This window comes from Perna viridis, chromosome 10, assembly GCF_037379345.1.
Source record: "Perna viridis isolate PV_CMFRI_1.1 ecotype Kerala chromosome 10, ASM3737934v1, whole genome shotgun sequence".
NCBI classification, from domain to species: Eukaryota; Metazoa; Mollusca; class Bivalvia; order Mytilida; family Mytilidae; genus Perna; species Perna viridis.
In genome coordinates, this window is record NC_142454.1 from 30921880 (window position 1) to 30940677 (window position 18798).

Below are 18798 nucleotides of genomic sequence, written 5' to 3' on the forward strand. Positions count from 1 at the left end.
ATCTAGTTTTTAGAATGACCCCCACATGATATCGGGTCACATGATGATGCCCTGATATCGATGTTTATATTTTTGTGTTAGGGTAAGTTTATTGTTAATAATGTTATCTCATATTATAAGTATTTAAAGTAATCTCATAGTGAGTTTCCTAGTTTAAGTACATTTACCAGTATATTAGGATTATGATTCATACTGCGGTCAGACTGTGTTAAGAATCTTTTGGTCTGTTTGAATTAGTCACATTTACTATTTAGTGTCCATTTTAAACTTCTGATAAGGCCTCTCACCAAACTGTTTGTCCATGCATCACTGGAAATCACTGCATTGGTAAGGGACATAGTGGGACAGATGAACAGCTAGAGAATCAGATAATGCACTGCAACTGTGAAATGGAATACCCAGAATAAGGAGAGCACTATTATCAGAAAAGTAGTCATTCAAATCTAAAATTTTGGATATGCTAGACTCTAGTAGAGACACCTTTTATTGAAATAACATTATTTAACTGATTTAATGACATTCATGGTTATGACATAAAAACGTCTTAAAAAAGATATTTTTCCCCAGATGTTACATGTCTCGATCTTTGCTCGATATGTACATGTACACGTACATTGTACAATGTACATAAATTATCTTATATTTTATGCAACCACAGAACAGTGATAGAAAGTGTATTGTATATACTCAACACCTTGTGATCATGATGAGTTGCTAGAATACATCAATAATATCTCTTATGACATTGATTATTAAGTTATACAAATATACTTTTCTGTCAGTTTACTAATTGTTTGTATGAGGAGGCTCTGTAAGGTTAGTTTTTTATATCAAATTTGTAAGATAGTTAATCAAAGTAATTAATCATATATGCATATAAGAAAATATTATACATATATACCTCTTGGATATCTGTAATTAAGTAAAAGATTGAAGTTTAAAATTGTGCTACATGTAAGTGATCTTAAATCCAAATTAAGCAACTGAAGTACTGAAGTGCAGCAAATTTTAAAGCGTGTAGCTCTAATTGAGACTTTATCATTTCCTTGTTCATGTACATTTGTGACTAAGCTTGTGTAAGAAACAAAGGAAGGGCTGTACAATAACAAAAAAAACTTGGAATAACCAATACATATGATTAATTTCTTTTTTCAGTGAGAAAAAAACATACCCTGACACTAAGATGATTTTAGCACCAGCCGTTCTACTGTTGGTTATAGCTTTGTCAGATATTGGATATGGTTTAGATAATGGTCTTGCTCTGAGGCCTCCAATGGGATGGATGCATTGGGAGAGATTTAGATGCATCACTGACTGTAAAACTGATCCAAAGAATTGTCTCAGGTAATTTTCATACTTTTTAAACCAAGGAACTGTGTGCTTTCTTATAAATCACATTTGTTTAAAAGCTACTTTCACACAGTCTCAATTGTTGGTCAATGTTGATGAAATATTCTATAACTACAACTTTTTTTTGCATTACAGACCTACATGTAGGTCTTACTGTAACAGTAATGTCAGAGTCATTACAAAATTTGGTCAATTAAATGATAAACAAAATTTATGAACCAATCAGAAATCTGATCCCATAAGGGATTACATATTGTTTATTGCGTGAATGGAAAATTTATGTTAATTTTTAAAACTTTTGATCATAGCCAATTCTTATAAATAAATTTTGAAACATATTTTTATCTTTAAATATGAAAAAAGTAGCTCTGAATTTAACAGAATAGGGGCATGTCAATATTTTTTTTATCCACTGAGAAATAACAAAATTATTTTAACCAATCAGATTACAGTATTTATCTCAAATTAATTTATTATGAAATGTTGCAAAATCAGCTTCAAAAACAGATTGCATCAGAGTTGGCACTATTGTGTTTTTAAGCACAGACCATAGATTTTAAGGGGAAATAATTTGTAACATTTTTATGAAACTGATAATTGCTTTAGTGAAGTTGACCCTTTAATTGCTTGTATTTTTTCAGTGAAAATCTAATCATGAGACAAGCAGACAGACTTGCAGCTGATGGCTACAGAGATGCTGGGTATATCTATGTGTCAATTGATGACTGTTGGATGGCTAAGGAAAGAGCTCCAAATGGTTCCTTAGTAGCTGATCCTATCAGATTTCCAAGAGGAATAAAGTTTCTTGCTGATTATGTCAGTAAAATTTTGTGAAATTGAAATCCTTGTAAAAATGAAACCTTTTGCATTTGTCTTGCTGTTATTCATTAAATCTTCCCTGTTTTTTTTATTTGAGTGAAAGGAATTAGTTAGAAAGGTATTGTTCATTGTATGCAGATTTTGTCATAAAGTCTGCCTACCGTACATGTATTTCTTGAACAGAAAATGTTGTGGTTAAGTGTAATGTTAGATATCAGACCATACCAAAGACTTAAAAGTTTGTGTATTGTAGCTACATAGTAAAGGCTTGAAGCTCGGTATTTATGAAGATTTTGGAACAAAGACATGTATGGGATACCCAGGCAGTGAATTTTACCTAGAATTAGATGCTCAAACATTTGCTAGCTGGGGTGTAGATATGCTCAAGTTGGATGGATGCAATTCTAATGTCCATGATATGAAAGATGGTAAATTTAAATAGATGTGTTTTGCTATACCTACTCCCACCTGCAAATCTGGTTTATATAAGTGATAGGGCTTCCATATTGCTGTTCCTACCAATCTGTACTTACTTCTGTTTTAACTAATTCATCCTTACTTCTGTTCCTATTAATCCATCTTTACTTCTGTTTTAACTAATCCATCCTTACTTCTGTTCCTACTAATCCATCTTTACTTCTTTTCCTACTAATCCATCCATACTTCTGTTCATACTAATCCATCCTTACTTCTGTTTCTACTAATCTGTCTGTACTTCTGTTCCTACTAATCCATCCATACTTCTCCTACTAATCCATCCTTACTTCTGTACCTACTAATCCATCCATACATCTGTTCTTACTAATCCATCCTTACTTCTGTTCCTACTAATCCATCCATACTTCTGTTCTTACTAATCCATCCTTACTTCTGTTCTTACTAATCCATCCTTACTTCTGTTCATACTAATCCATCCATACTTCTGTTCCTACTAATCCATCCTTACTTCTGTTCTTACTAATCCAACCTTACTTCTGTTCCTACTAATCCATCCATACTTCTGTTCTTACTAATCCATCCTTACTTCTGTTCTTACTAATCCATCCTTACTTCTGTTCATACTAATCCATCCTTACTTCTGTTCCTACTAATCCATCCATACTTCTGTTCTTACTAATCCAACCTTACTTCTGTTCATACTAATTCATCCATACTTCTGTTCCTACTAATCCATCTATACTTCTATTCCTATTTATCCATCGATACCTCTGTTTTTGCTAATCCATCCATACTTCTGTTTCTACTAATCTGTCTGTACTTCTGTTCCTACTAATCCATCCATACTTCTGTTCTTACTAATCCATCCTTACTTCTGTTCTTACTAATCCATCCATACTTCTGTTCCTACTAATCCATCCTTACTTCTGTTCTTACTAATCCAACCTTACTTCTGTTCCTACTAATCCATCCATACTTCTGTTCTTACTAATCCATCCTTACTTCTGTTCTTACTAATCCATCCTTACTTCTGTTCATACTAATCCATCCATACTTCTGTTCTTACTAATCCATCCTTACTTCTGTTCTTACTAATCCATCCTTACTTCTGTTCATACTAATCCATCCTTACTTCTGTTCCTACTAATCCATCCATACTTCTGTTCTTACTAATCCAACCTTACTTCTGTTCATACTAATTCATCCATACTTCTGTTCCTACTAATCCATCTATACTTCTATTCCTATTTATCCATCGATACCTCTGTTTTTGCTAATCCATCCATACTTCTGTTTCTACTAATCTGTCTGTACTTCTGTTCCTACTAATCCATCCATACTTCTGTTCTTACTAATCCATCCTTACTTCTGTTCTTACTAATCCATCCTTACTTCTGTTCATACTAATCCATCCATACTTCTGTTCCTACTAATCCATCCATACTTCTGTTCTTACTAATCCAACCTTACTTCTGTTCATACTAATTCATCCATACTTCTGTTCCTTCTAATCCATCTATACTTCTATTCCTATTTATCCATCCGTACCTCTGTTTTTACTAATCCATCCATACTTCTGTTTCTACTAATCTGTCTGTACTTCTGTTCCTATTAATCCATCCATACTTCTGTTTCTGCTAATCTGACCATACTTCCGTTCATACCTTTAATCCATCCATACTTCTTTTCTTACTAATCAATCCATACTTTTGTTCTTACTATATATTTGTCTATACATTTGTACATCTGTTTCTACTAATCCATCTATACTTTAGTTCCTACTAAACTGTCAATACTTCTGTTCCTACTAAACTGTCCATACTTCTGTTCCTACTAATTTTTCTGTTATGCAGAGAGATCCCAATACCATGCTCTTATCCCTTATCCCTTCTATGCTACCTGATGAATTTTAATGAAACTTGATTTTACAGCATATGTTTTAAATATTGAAGTTGTGCTTATTATCAAATTCTAGATCAACAGTTTTAATACCAAGCTTTGAAGCCTAGATTCTTATCTTTATGTTTTACTATGTTCTTTTATTATGTATGCCACATATGTACTTTTTGTTGGTCTTTTGATGAAATCAAACAGAATTAAAAGTATTGAATAGAATCAGTAAGTCATATCTTTTTTAAAAGTAAATATAGATGTAGAAAAAGTCAATATTTCTATAACTCCATTCCCTGGAAACAGGTTTTCTCATTATGGTCAATTAAATGTGATAGTAGAAAGCTTAAGTAATTGTTTTAATGTTCCTCTAGTTGAAATGTCTGTGATGGATCCTGGGGGGGGGTCTCATACATTGAAGTTTCTATAGGAAGTATACTTCTCCTTCTTTGTATGCTTACCTGGACCGGAGGTTTAAGTGATTCTTATTTGTTCCTTAATCATAACAATGATCAGTATAAACATTTGCAATAGAAATTAAATTCAATTTAAGATTTCAATGGGAATGAGATAAAGTACATTACTTTAAACCATCTACTGTAAAAGTACTATTCTTCATGGGGTTCCAATTTTTGTGGTTTTCTTGTGTAAGCCTATCCATGAAATTTGGTTCCCAAAGAAGAGGAGATTTCCATTGATGTGAATACTGAAAACCTCAAAATTATGAATTCAAGAATATGTGAACTTGTGTTTCTTCCCTAATTCACGAAAATTGGTATCCACGAATTAAAGCTTTCATAGTATTATTGATAGATCAAAATTTTAAACAGTTAAAAAAGAAAAAACTCTAACCTTCTATTTTCATATTTGTGAATGTCTGAAATTTCTTTATTTCAGGATACGAAGCTATGGGATTTTATCTCAATAAAACAGGACGTCCAATGCTGTATCTGTGTAGCTGGGCAGCCTATGTCTCAAAGGATAAAGAATTGGTATGGAAATAATCTAACAATATGCTGTGAAAGTATAATTGATAAAAAGGTTCCAATTTTCTTGTTTTTTGGGCGTTTCTTTGTGGGTTTGGATCGAAACAAAAAAGAAATTTCCCTATTGTTTCTATGATTGAGTTGTCAAATCCACAAATTTTAGAATACATGGGCTGTCGTTTTCCCTAAACCGCAATAATTGCTTCCCATATTTTTCATAGAAACGTTTCATTAAACTACAGTATATGATTAACAAGGGAGGAAACTGATATTATTCTATGAAGAACATCAATATGTACATGTATATGTTTAGAAGAAAATTTTTTCATGAATATAAATTTCATTTTCATATGATGATGAACTGTAAAATAAATTATTTAAGTGACTGATGCATTTTTGAATATTCAACAAAAAGAAAAAATGCAAAATTATGGTATGTTACAAAAACATATTCTCCATTTCATGACACATTTTCTGTCTCAAGTTGGTTGCCTAACCAATAGGGCAAAAATTAAAAAATAAAAAAAAACCACCAAACATAAGGGTTGGGCTATCATGTGCTAAGGTGAAGATGGTACTAGTAGTATTTTTCTAAAACTACTTTGTAGACTGATTATCCAGCTTATGAGAAATATTGTAACCAGTGGCGTAACTACAGAGACATTCAGGATTCATGGGATGTGATGTATGACATCATAGATTACTATGGCAACAATGCTTACAACTTATCTGCTTATGCTGGCCCTGGACACTGGAATGATCCTGATGAGGTATGATGTCATGGTAACAGTGTTTTATAATGTTATCTTGTGTGGATGTTATTTTATCAATGAATAATTTTACATGACCATTTTTACTGTTAGAAAAGAGGCTGTCGTTTTTTTTTATCTTGGATACAAAATTTTCCTATCACCTGATCAATAAACAAGATCATGAACTTTAAACCACACCCTTTTTACCAATGATATAATCCTGTCTGAAAAAAGCCATATGTATTGGATAAATCAGTATGAATTTAGTTTTTGTCAAAATATTAAATTTTAAGGAATGTAACTAATATCTGAATATATTATCTTGTATGAAGAACTTTGGTTCGATTTATGCAAAATAAACTGCAAATTGGTTTATGTTATGGGTAAATTGAATCAAAGTTCTTTATAAAAAGATAATATATTCAGATATTAGTTATAATCCTTAAATAATAATTATGTGGGTTTATACAATTTAGCGGTAGAATTTTGTTTTTGTAAAGACTGCCTCAGTGGTCTTGTAGTAGTGTGTTTGCCATATTGTTTACCAGAAGAACAACAGATCCTATACAACCTATGTAAAGTCATGCCAAAAACAAAACTGGTAGTCCCTGCTTCTCGGTCAGTCAAGTGGAATATAAAAAATAGACTGATGAATGGTCGGCTATGTCTGAATGGGATGATTGACATGTGTACCTGTGGGCTTCTGTAAACTAGAAAAATTAAAATCTGGTTCAGGGTTTGTTCTAGCACAAATTAGGGTCTGTTCAACTGTCGATCATACATTTTAGTCCTAAAATTCATGAATTATCAGCTACCATAGGTCAAATTCAGTATCATGAAATTTAATTCTAGTAAATGTCATTATCTAAAGAATGTATATTAAAATTCTTTCTATAACATGACCTGCATATTTTGTTTTTTCTATACCCCTGCTGGAAAAGCAGGAGGTACATGTATTGACTGTGGTGTCCGTCCATCCATTCATCCATCCCCTGTTCTAATCCTCAACTCCTCTGAAACCATAGAATGGAACTTGAAACTTTTGCAGTTAGATCTGAATGATACAGATGGAAAAACAAAATAGGAGGTGTACAATGGCATCATGTAATCAGATTGCTTAAATAACTTATGGGATATCCTATATGATTTCAGGGGAGGAAAGAGGGGATATGCCGAAGTGAGCTTTGCTCACAGTCTTCCTAGTTTTCACTGGCATTCTTAATTTTTCAGCTAATAATTGGAGGATATGGACTGAGTTTCACACAGGAGAAGCTTCACATGGGAATGTGGGCCATGATGGCATCTCCCTTATTTATGTCTGTGGACCTAGAGACCATCAGACCTGCTTCTAGAGGTCTACTACTGAATCAGATGTTACTGGAGATTAATCAGGACCCATTAGGTATACAGGGAAAGAGACTTTGGAAAGTAAGTTATTTGGATAATAGTAGTTTCACAGATTAGCCTTAAATATATGGATAAGGGTATACACACAAAATTGTTTTTTTATCACTTATGTTTATGGTAAAAGCTGAAATACTCTAAAATAGTTAAAGTTGTAGATAAAACTTCATTCACTGAAGAGTTTTCAAACTTCCTTTATTTCAACAGTTTACATTTACTGCAAATGTATTACTGTGAAAGTACTACTGCTCATGGGGTACCAATTTTTGTGGATTTTGTGGGTAAGCCAAACCACGAAATTACTGTGAAAGTACTACTGCTCATGGGGTACCAATTTTTGTGGATTTTGTGGGTAAGCCAAACCACGAAGTTTTTTCGCAAAGAAAAGATTTCCTTTCAAGTGTACACTGAAAACCTCTAAACCATTACATCAAGAATCCATGAAAATTGGTATCCATGAATTAAAGTACTTTCACAGTATCAAGCAGGAGGTATATATGGATATAGTGATCATGCTGTCAGTCTGTTGGTCCTTCTGTTTCCAGTTCTAATCCGAAACTCCTCTCAAAATACTGAATGGATTTCACACTTTCTTTATCACACGTTGCCATTGTGCACCACCCTTTTTTGTTTTCCATTTCAAACACTTTTTAGGTTTAAGGGGAGGGAGTGGGTGGTGGGGGTATCACCAAGTGAGCTTTGCTAGTTAGTTTTCATGGTTGCTATTTTTCGTGGATTATGTCAAATGAACATATTACCTTGCATTTTTTTTGTGGGTTATGCAAATTAATTAGTGTTTCATAGCATGAATAATTAATTTTTGGGGTTCTAAATTTCATGCATATTTGTGCAATGCAAAAGTAGAAAATTAAAGACACTGCAAAAATTTACATGATTACAAGAATTTATTTTTTTAGGACATATTATGGATTTCAGTATCAATATTTTATAAAAGTAAGACTTACTAAGAATTGTTTTATTTATATTCCATTTCAGATCAACAATTTTGAAATTTGGCAGAGACCATTACATAAGCCAAACACATATGCCATTGCAATAATCAATAGTGACAACGAGGGTGCACCTAGGATGGTTAAACTGACACTGTCAAATTTTGGTGTGATGGGAGCCCCTGCATTTAATGTCACCGATGTCTTTGATGCTATGAACCATGGTACAGCATATGTCAATGACACATTTTACTATGAGGTTGAACCAACTGGTATATATATGCTCAGGCTAGACCCTGTTTATTCATGGAAGAAGCCACAAGTGATTTTTAATTGAGAAGATTCTGTAATGTTGAAAATTGGTGCCTTGTATGAATTCATGAATCATAAATTGTTTGACTTCTATGAATGAACTTTTAACATGAAGAGATTTTATCATTGTGGACATAGTTGTTGATATTTTCAAGTAAATGTTAAATGCACTAATTTACTGAAGTACCATTCTGTGTAAGAATCAGGCAATGTGTGGCACATCATTTTTTATCACCAAAGCATATCAAGATTTCATTTGAACCAGAATGAAATCAATCAAAGTTACTTTGATGCTTACATGAGATTGATGTAAAATGCTGAATACAAACGTTCCAATGATTTGTAAGAGTTGTGTCCCTTACCCTAGGACTACCTCCTTAATTTGATAAAAAACAATGACCAGATACACTATGGATAATCATGATATTTTTATGATGAAGCATTTTGTAAAACTATTATCATGTACACGTATGATGAATTTTTATACCCCATCACGCAAAGTGGCAAGGTTTTATGTGATAGCTTCTAAAAAGTTGCATGTCTGTCTGTCTGTCTCCAGATGGTTTCCTCATGATTACCTGAGAATAGATCATTAATTCTTTTTTGAAACTGCACAGTTGTTAAATACCATAGAAAACTGTAAACAGGTTAAGTTTAGTTCAGCCATTTTGAATATTTTGCCATCTCTCTTTTTTTTCACCAGACATGAGTCTGGTATCCCTTAATGTTCCACTAAAGCCCAATTTTTTTATACCCCTACTTGCAAATGGGGGGAATAGAGTGAAAAGGGTGTCTGTCCTTCCTTCCTTCCATTTCACAGAGGGACCTATCTTTTATCCCTTACCCCTCCTGTACCAATGAATGAAATTTTATGAAACTTTATTTTGATCTGAATCAATTTAAAGTTTTACATAGCAAAACATGGACTTTGTCATTTGTGAATATGGGGACATAGTAGGGGGCATCTCTTATCTTCTACTCCTCCTACACCACTGAATTGAATTGAATGAAACTTTTATGGAATCTTTATTAAAAAGATTTTGATCAAAATCAATGTGGAGGAAAAAGGTGCACATTATCAAATGGGTTAGTGGGAGAGGGGAATGGGGTATCAAGTTAGTATTGCTTACAGTTCTTCTAATTCTTTAAGCATTTAGTTTAATTTTAGAAGTTTAACAATTTCTAATTATATAATAATTCCTCTGTCATCTTACAGACATAATTTTACTGTGTGACAGGGGCATCATCAACATTCAAAGTAATATGACCATAATAGACTTTCTATTAGAAATGACTTCAATCATATCGAAGAGAATTTTCTTCACAGACGGTGAAAGTATTTTAAAAGTTATTCCTTATATGAATGAAATACTTAGGATTGTATGTAACATTTAATTTTAATAGTTTTAGATATATACATATTGCCATTCCAGTTGTCTTGAATATTTTTTGTTACATATATTAATAAATTTAAAAACATTAACAATGTTTTTTTTCTGTGTTTTATATCCATGTATGATATTCTAAACACATTTTATATACAGATACTTTCACCCTAAATTTAGGGATGTCACTGGGTTTGTTCATTAACAAATCTCTCAGCTGGTAGTGGCAGAAAACCATAATGTTTATATTTGGTACAAGTACATGTACATGTATGTAGTTTTGCTAAAGTGAGTTAAATATTTCTTCTGCCTAAGTTTTGCCTAATCTTCTCTTGTTTGACAGAACTTAAAATTTATAACAATACAACTAAGAACATAAAACATATTAGTCACATTTTATTTAGCTCTAAAAGACAGTGATGTTACATGTATGTCCAGTAAATTTCTTTTGCATTAAAAATTGTCTGTCATTTTCTGTTTGATGAATCCTAGAATTTCAAACAAACAAAAAATATATGTCTGTTTTAGACATGTTTTCAATTTATTCAGAGTTCAACATAGACATGTTTTACTGTAATCAAATTTTATGTTTATCAGGGTATTTTTTAAATATCAGATTGAATGTATTTTGAACATTGAGTCAACTCAACACCTGTCTAAACTAAACAGATTCTACAGTTCAAAAGTGGTTTGGTTTAGACAGATTTAACTGTATTTTACAGCAATCTTTGACATGATATGCTGTATGTTGTCGTATTAATTCAGTTATACCAGGTATTTAAGTAGCAGTCTTTATTAGAATCTTGCAGAAGATGATTCGTTTATATAAACCTTATACTAACCTTAAATTTACTTTAATTTCTAATTCAGAAATAGTTACAGACCACATAACCAGTCTTGGATTTTCATTTGGTAGTTGCACTTTTGAGACTAAAATTATTTAGATTGTGTATGAAATTAGCACTTTGCAAGAGTTATCAGTCTTGATTTGGTTTATCTAAGGATTGGTTTAAATAAAAAAAAAAAACTACCAGAATACAAAAAAAAGACTATTGCTATTTTAAAAAAAAATTGTGTACCAATAAGGTTGGTGGGTTCTTCTACTAAAATAACCATGAGTCAACCATAGGCAGTGTCTGATGAATTTTTAATGGAATGGTACTTAATTCTTGACCACAAACAACAGGCATACTTAGCAGGACACCACTTACAACCTCTTCTCTCTAATTGCAAACAGAATCAACAAACCATGATATCTAGAACATCTTTAATAATTTTCAAGACATAGTTTTGGCCAGTGATTTGAAACAATTTGCATATTACCTATATACAAGTATATTAACAGTTATTGCACACAATTAAGGTTGCTATTTTATTACATAGACCCAGCATGCAACCTAATAAAGACCTTGTCAAAACTAAATGCTAGCAAAGACAATGTGTACCCTTCTATTAATGCCATCTAACAATAATTAAAGTTCAGAAGTAACATTTTTGACTGGATAAAAAATTTAAATTTAGAAGTAACATAATTTCTGATTGGATAAAAAATTCAGAATAGTGGTGCATTATCAACTAAGTAACATGTAAGCTCCATCACTAAGCCTAAAATCATGTTGGCAAGAAAAAATATGACAGTCATTTCTTAGATTAATATAATTTTAAAAATATTTTGAAATAACCTTGATTAAATATAAATACAACCAATTTACATGTTTTTAAGTTCTTACAACATGAAAAAAAAGATTTCAAGAAAATATTATCAGAATTCGTTTTCAATATTCTGCCTTTCCATGAAGGGAAATTTTCATATCGTAACTGAAAATACATCATCACACAATAAAAAAAAAATAATAAATAAAAAAATTAGAAATGAAATAGTGAAAAGTCCTCTAATTACCATGTACAAGAAAACCAGGTTTTTTGGTCTATCAGTAAATTTGTATTTATAAGAAATATAAAAAAGATAAAACTGAATATTTCCCTGAATAAATACAGGTAAGTTTTAATTGATTTAAAATTAATTCTGGGACTAATTCTAATTAAAGAAAGGCATGAAAATATACATTTCAAAGATGATGATGAAAAGTTTCTTATATACATTTTGACACATGTAACAAACAAGTAATGATAATGTACAAAAAAAGTGAACATTTTGATTAAATTGTTAACACACAAAAAAAACCAACACACGCACACAATCCACAAGAGAAAAGAATGCCAAATTAAATACAAGTTCAGGTTTGAGAATCCAAGGAAACTGGTTACAAGTCGATTTTCTGTCAACTTTCTAATTTTTGTTTCCTTCTGAAAAACCTTCAGATTTAAATCAATTCTAAGAAAGAAACACCAACATGAACAGTATCTAAGGATGGGATAGTAATGATATTAGTCAAATCATTTTCATCAAATTTTATTCAAAAATGCTCTCCAAAGTTTTTCAAACAAGTCCTTTTTTACACAGCCAAATGTGCCACATATGAAAATCATGGTGCTCGATTCATGTGATAATAATCATACATTTAAAATGTTGTAGTCATATGTTTATCATTTGATTCTCATGAGATAATATGGGCTTGAAAACATATAATAATCATGCGATTATCATATATTAACTGAAACGTATGATAATCATATGGTTCTCAATTCATATGATCATCATATGATGCAAACCATCTAATTCTGATAACATACTGATAACAAAAGTAAGAAGTTCTAAGCAAGTGAGAGTAAATCCACCTATTTGTAGAAATACAAAGTTTGGCACCTATGCTTTACCTTATTTCTACATGTAAAAACCACATACTTTAACTTACTACAAGTACATTGTATTAGTTAATAAGTGATTAAACAGTTTTCATTCTAGCCATTCTAATGGTCAATTTATATTATTGCCTAAAGTGAACAGCAACAAAAGCAAGGAATTTATGGTGAACCAATGGACAACTTGAGGGAAGGGGGTAAATCTAATTGTAACAAAGAACATGAAACTCATAAATGCCAGACGTTGAAGTTGACATAAACTTTGAACAAATGAAATTTTCTGAGATTCTTTGGCAAGAGTGTTTGTAATACTTCGTTGATCACACAACAATACAACCTGAAAGCTAGATAAAAAGCACCATATGAAAACAGTTTTTAATGAAAAGGTATTCAGTAACATACTGCAAAAAGCAAAATTTAACTAACAGGAAAAATGGCTACATGTTTTTCATATGTTTTGAAAACACCTGAAAAAACATATTTTTCTCATCTATTTTCCATGTGTTTAGGACCACCATGAAAATCATGTTTAAGACTAAAAAAAAATTCAAGAAAAACAGGTAAGTAAAAATCATATGGTAATTATATGTCCTCTATAGGATTCAGTGTATGAAAAAGGTACGGTTTTCATATAATTCAGGAAAACTGTTGTTTTTATGTGACTTCATAGGCAAAAATACATTCGTTTCCATATTAGCCCTATACATGTGTTTCCATGTTTTAAAACATACGAACACATGTGTTGCACTTTTTCCTGTGATAGATTTATAACATCATGAATTATACCATGTGGACATTATTCAAAAGATATATATTTTTTTACCTGGTTTCAATCTTAGTCAATTAAGAAATAGTTCATGTGGGTATGGAATTGTACTCGTGGGATGGGGTGTCTTTATATTCCTTCATTTTATACTGAGTGTTACCAGTAGTTAAAATATACAAATATAAAGGGCAGCTCATGTGTAAATGAATTATATCTACACTAATATGACTAAAAAGACTATTTCTGCATCAAAATTGTCCACGGGTAGATAAATGAGGTAATTTTTATATGACTTCCATTAAGCATATTAGAATATTGTTTGTTACATATGTTGTCCATTTGAATTCTTATGGCCAAAACACCAAAAAGTTTATTTTATTTAGTCAACCTAGCTAGAAACTTCAAATACTGTTTACATTATGAACAAAAACAAGTCAATAAAACAATATCCTTCAAACAATATACATTAATGACTACATTAACAAAATGGCTTTAATACTCTTGATCTCCAAAGCAGAACCCGTTTAGTGAAGCATATAAGAATTCGAGGAATGAACTTTCCAACCCTAAAATTGATATATCAATAAGCCATTTAAGGAGGTAGACCTAGGGTAAGGGACAAAACTCTTACAAATCATTGGAGCATTTGTAGTCAGCATTTCATATCAATCTCATGTAAGCATTAAAGTAACTTGGACTGATTTCATTCTGTTTCAAAAGAGAGCTTGAAAGGCTTTGGGGAAATTGAATATGATACAACATATCACAGATTTCAAGAGTTATTTCCCTTACCCTCCTCCTTAAAGTTAATTTCTTGGTTCTCAAGCCATTTTTTCATGAAATTAAATATAGGACTTACATTTCTTTTCCTTGCCTGCAAATGTAATGGGTCCTTTCAAAATCAACATAGCAAGAAAAATGATAATATATGAACCTCTTGGCTAAAATTTTATTGATATAACAAAAAAACAGATATGTCTTGTATATTGCACAAGATGCTGTTATTCAAATATTTAATGACGATTGTGGTGAAGTGATACTGATGCAACTGCATACCAAATCTGATTGATCTGGCACAAGTGGTTTATATTGAACGCACCTAATCAGAAAACTTCACATAAAATTTTAACATGGATGGTAATGCCAAAGCATACGCCCTAATGCCAATGCCAACACAGAAAAAGCAAAACACTAATGACTGAAAAGCACTACTTTTTTCTTCTTATCCACGACTTTCATTGCAGGCAAGACAATTAAAATGGGTAATGAGGCAACCTTCTCTACCTCTCGAGTCAGCTGAGAGAGTGATACGTTATAAGTCACGTTATAAGGTCTGCCTAGGAGATCATTAAATAAATTAACAAAATTACTTCAGATATCATGCATGTTATCACAAAATCATATGGCACTGTCTAAAAATAAAACAATCCATTTCTATGGATTTAAGAGGGTATCCATGGAAGACCCAGGCAGTGGGTGGCACACGTAAAATTGTGTTTTTAAGTAGCAGTGTCTTTGAAAATCAGACAGGAGGTAATTCATCATGTCAAAAACCCGCCAACTCTACTCAGAATAAGTTACAGGCCAAATAGCCAGTCTTGGGTTTTCATATGGATGTTGCGCTTTTGAGATAAAATTTATATAGATTGTACATGAAATTAGCACTTTGTAAGAGTTATCTTTCTTGATTTGCTATGATTTGGTTGATTTTAGTGTGAGATGACTGTATGATTATCTCAAAAGTGCAGATCTGAATACAGAAAACACTAATGTTACCTAAAAAAATAGAATCTGGAGACCAAAAAAACATTGTTTGTTCAGTGGTACTTAACAAGATATCATTCATTTGAGAACACACTATAAAATGAATAATTGCATGAAATGGTTAAAATAAAATGAATTACATAGAAAAATATAAAGGGAAACAACTCTTTAATCTGCCCATAATTTAGTTGATTTGTTTGGGGAACTTTGAACATATGTTCTGAGTCATTCATTTTTGACACAGAAAAATCAATGGTCTCAGTCTCTCTAACATCCTAACCATATCTTAGAATAAGCCTGATTTTTACATGGACAGACTCTTTTTTAAAACATGTCTATATATAACCAGTATTAGACTAGCTATGAAGTAAAACTACTGGCTTCAAGCAGCTTTTAAAACTTTTATGTACAAGGCACAAAAAGCTTTCCTTTATAATGATACCTAAACTTTCAAAACATTAAATGAATTGGCTACAATACATTAAACTTATCTCATTAATAAATAAATCACATAATAAAACATTTTCACAAATCAACTACTGAATAGTTTCCATTTTTAATTTCTTTATTAAAAATTAAAAAAAAAAAGACATTAAAATTGTAATAACAGCTTAAAACGTAATCAAATTAACACTACCGGTATATAAAAGTTTTGATTATTAAAAACCTAATACTAATGTGTGAACATGATAAAAACATTTTAGTATGCAATCAATAACACATTTTCCACCGGATACATGAGAAAATATGTGAATGATACAAAAATGTGAAAAATATACAAACACACCTCACCATAAACACATAATGAAATTACATACAATGTATAAACAAATAAAGTAAAACATTAAAAGTATCAATGAAACCAGTAAAATATAAGTGAACATTACAGGATTCAGTTGTACATGTAAAATACAGGTGAACATTTTAGAGGTATATGTTAAATATGGGTGTATATTACAAGTTTCAGTGCTTTCTTTAAAATAAAGGTTTACATTTCAAGTTTCAGTGGTACCTGTAAAATACAGGTGTACATTATAAGTTTCAGAGGTATATGTTAAATATGGGTGTATATTGCAAGTTTCAGTGCTTCCTGCAAAATACAGGTGTACATTACAAGTTTCACTGGTACAGGTCTGTAAAACACAGATGTACATTTCAAGTTTCAGTGGTAACTGTAAAATACAGGTGTACATTACAAGTTTCAATGGTACCTATAAAAATACAGGTGTACATTACTAGTTTCTGTGGTACCTGTAAAATACAGGTGTACATTACAAGTTTCACTGGTACCTGTAAAATACCTGTGTACATTATAAGTTTCAGTGGTATTTGTAAAATACAGGTGTACATTACAAGTTTCAGTGGTACAGTTAAAATTCAGATGTTATTACAAGTTACAGTGTTACTTGTAAAATACAGGTGTACATTACAGGATTCAATAGTACCATTTTTAGAAATACATATAACATGAACCAGGTACATCAGCTTTTTGCAGTTATCACAAATAAGACAAAATAGTGATAAGTACCATAAGCACAAATATACATGTATTTAGCAATGTCACCATGATTTTATGTTTAAAAAAAAATCTGCAGTTCAAGATGATTGGCAAGAAAATGAATTAAAAAAAGTCTTTTGGGAAAAACTTGAAGTATGTACAGTTATAAATACATTATAAATTTGATGATTTTAATTCTGTGGATTTAAATGCCATTTCCTTTTAAGTATAAAATGTTAAAAATTTCTCAATTTTTAATTCTTGTATTGAAAAAAAAATGTTTAAAATATCTTATACTCATTATATTGGCTTCAACAATTTTAATTGACTCGACTAAAGGCTTTCGTTTAACCAATTTCATCTCATTTTTATACAAAAAAAAAAAAAAGAAACCCTACCAAGAATAAATATTCAACTTGACATGCCTTATTATACTACTAATGGAAACTATACAGCACTAAACCAATGAAGCTACATGTATCTACCCTAATACATGTAATAATAGAAAAATAATCCCACATTTTGTAGATAAAACCTAAGTGTATATTTAAATGGTAAGCGGGAAACGATTCACCATATGTACCATAATTACGGTATTTTTTGGGATGATTCGGTTCACGATACATCGTGGATGCCTATGATACTAACGATACCATGCTATATTTAAATAAATTTATTGGTATTAGTGCTTTGGCTAGCATTATTTTAATGACCAGAGAAAAAGACAAAATTTTGCTTAAATATTTTATTTCAAATGAAATGACGGATCAAATCCTTACTTTTTATTTCCTGTCTTACATAAACGGCAAATGTTTGCAAAACATATTGGCGCCCAAGAAGGACAACACACGTGATACATACAGTCAAACATATCCAATATCGCGATATGTATCATTTGAGAAAAAAATGTATCGTTACACCCCTATTAAATGGAGCAGGCCTTGGAGCCAACATCTTAATCGTGTAGTTGTGAAACATATATGGCAATACAGAAGACTAGATTATCACAAACAATTATAATAATACTGACTAGTAATAATATGCCAGCACCTTATGAGCATGATTCCTACTTCACTTTCTCAACATGTTGATGGTAGAATCTTTAAAAAATTTACAAAGTACTTTTCCTACATGACATCCCCTTCAGTAGTGCTACCGATGCTGACGTATCCTCTGTTTTAAGAATATCTGTAAAATAAAGTAATTTAATTTTGACTTAATTATTTCCGACAAGTTGATATTTTTTGCATTTATTGCTCATGAATACAAGTTTTTAATTCTCTTCACATCTTTGCAGGGATGATTTTATGAGGTCTACAAACAAAGCGGAAATTGGCAAAATCGGAAGAAAATATACAGTAAAAAAAAAGAATCATAATGGTAAAATCTGGATTTGAAATAGCAGAATTCCATTAAAAAGCAGAAAAAAATCATCCCCAATCTTTGATAACTTACAATACCAAAACTCAATTTTATGTCACAAAACATTTGTTTATTGATAGGGATAATATATCTACTGATTAACTGTTGGAAGGGTCTAATACCATATAGCGGGTGATATTCGCTGGGTGCTAATTTTGGGATTTCAGCATTCTGTCTAAAACACCCAAATAAACTCTGTGAAACATTTCCTCTGAGCTTATGTACCTAGACCACATCTCAGCATCTACCAAAATTTTTGGCATTCTTTTTTGCCTCATAATTGCCAAATTGTACACCAG

The 18798-nt window shown here is 31.4% G+C and overlaps 2 protein-coding genes across 7 annotated transcripts in view; one reads left to right on the top strand and one right to left on the bottom strand.

Moving 5' to 3' along the window:
• Positions 1–17: 17 nt before the first annotated feature.
• On the top strand, positions 18–10387 carry LOC148605358 (alpha-N-acetylgalactosaminidase-like). Its single transcript, XM_088550850.1, has 8 exons — positions 18–82; positions 1156–1344; positions 1992–2166; positions 2423–2597; positions 5395–5489; positions 6092–6253; positions 7466–7663; positions 8636–10387. Exons 2-8 carry the CDS (start codon positions 1184–1186, stop codon positions 8924–8926), a joined length of 1257 nt encoding a protein of 418 aa, XP_088406976.1. The 5' UTR covers positions 18–82; positions 1156–1183; the 3' UTR covers positions 8927–10387.
• A 1149-nt stretch (positions 10388–11536) lies between these two features.
• LOC148605359 (alpha-1,3-mannosyl-glycoprotein 4-beta-N-acetylglucosaminyltransferase B-like) overlaps positions 11537–18798 on the bottom strand; it is a 55315-nt gene continuing 48053 nt past the window's right edge. For all 6 annotated transcript variants that reach the window (XM_088550848.1, XM_088550849.1, XM_088550847.1 and 3 more), the window contains one exon: positions 11537–18265. In XM_088550848.1, coding sequence (XP_088406974.1) covers positions 18230–18265 — 36 coding nt within the window. In that variant the 3' untranslated portion in view covers positions 11537–18229. The remainder of the gene's footprint in view (positions 18266–18798) is intronic.

Excerpts from the sequence above, each read along its gene's own strand:
- LOC148605358 (XM_088550850.1), top strand. The coding sequence starts at position 1,184 with ATGATTTTAGCACCAGCCGTTCTACTGTTGGTTATAGCTTTGTCAGAT. Across the intron at positions 1,345-1,991 it reads GATCCAAAGAATTGTCTCAG|TGAAAATCTAATCATGAGAC; the intron begins GTAATTTTCATA and ends GTATTTTTTCAG. Across the intron at positions 6,254-7,465 it reads ACTGGAATGATCCTGATGAG|CTAATAATTGGAGGATATGG; the intron begins GTATGATGTCAT and ends TTAATTTTTCAG.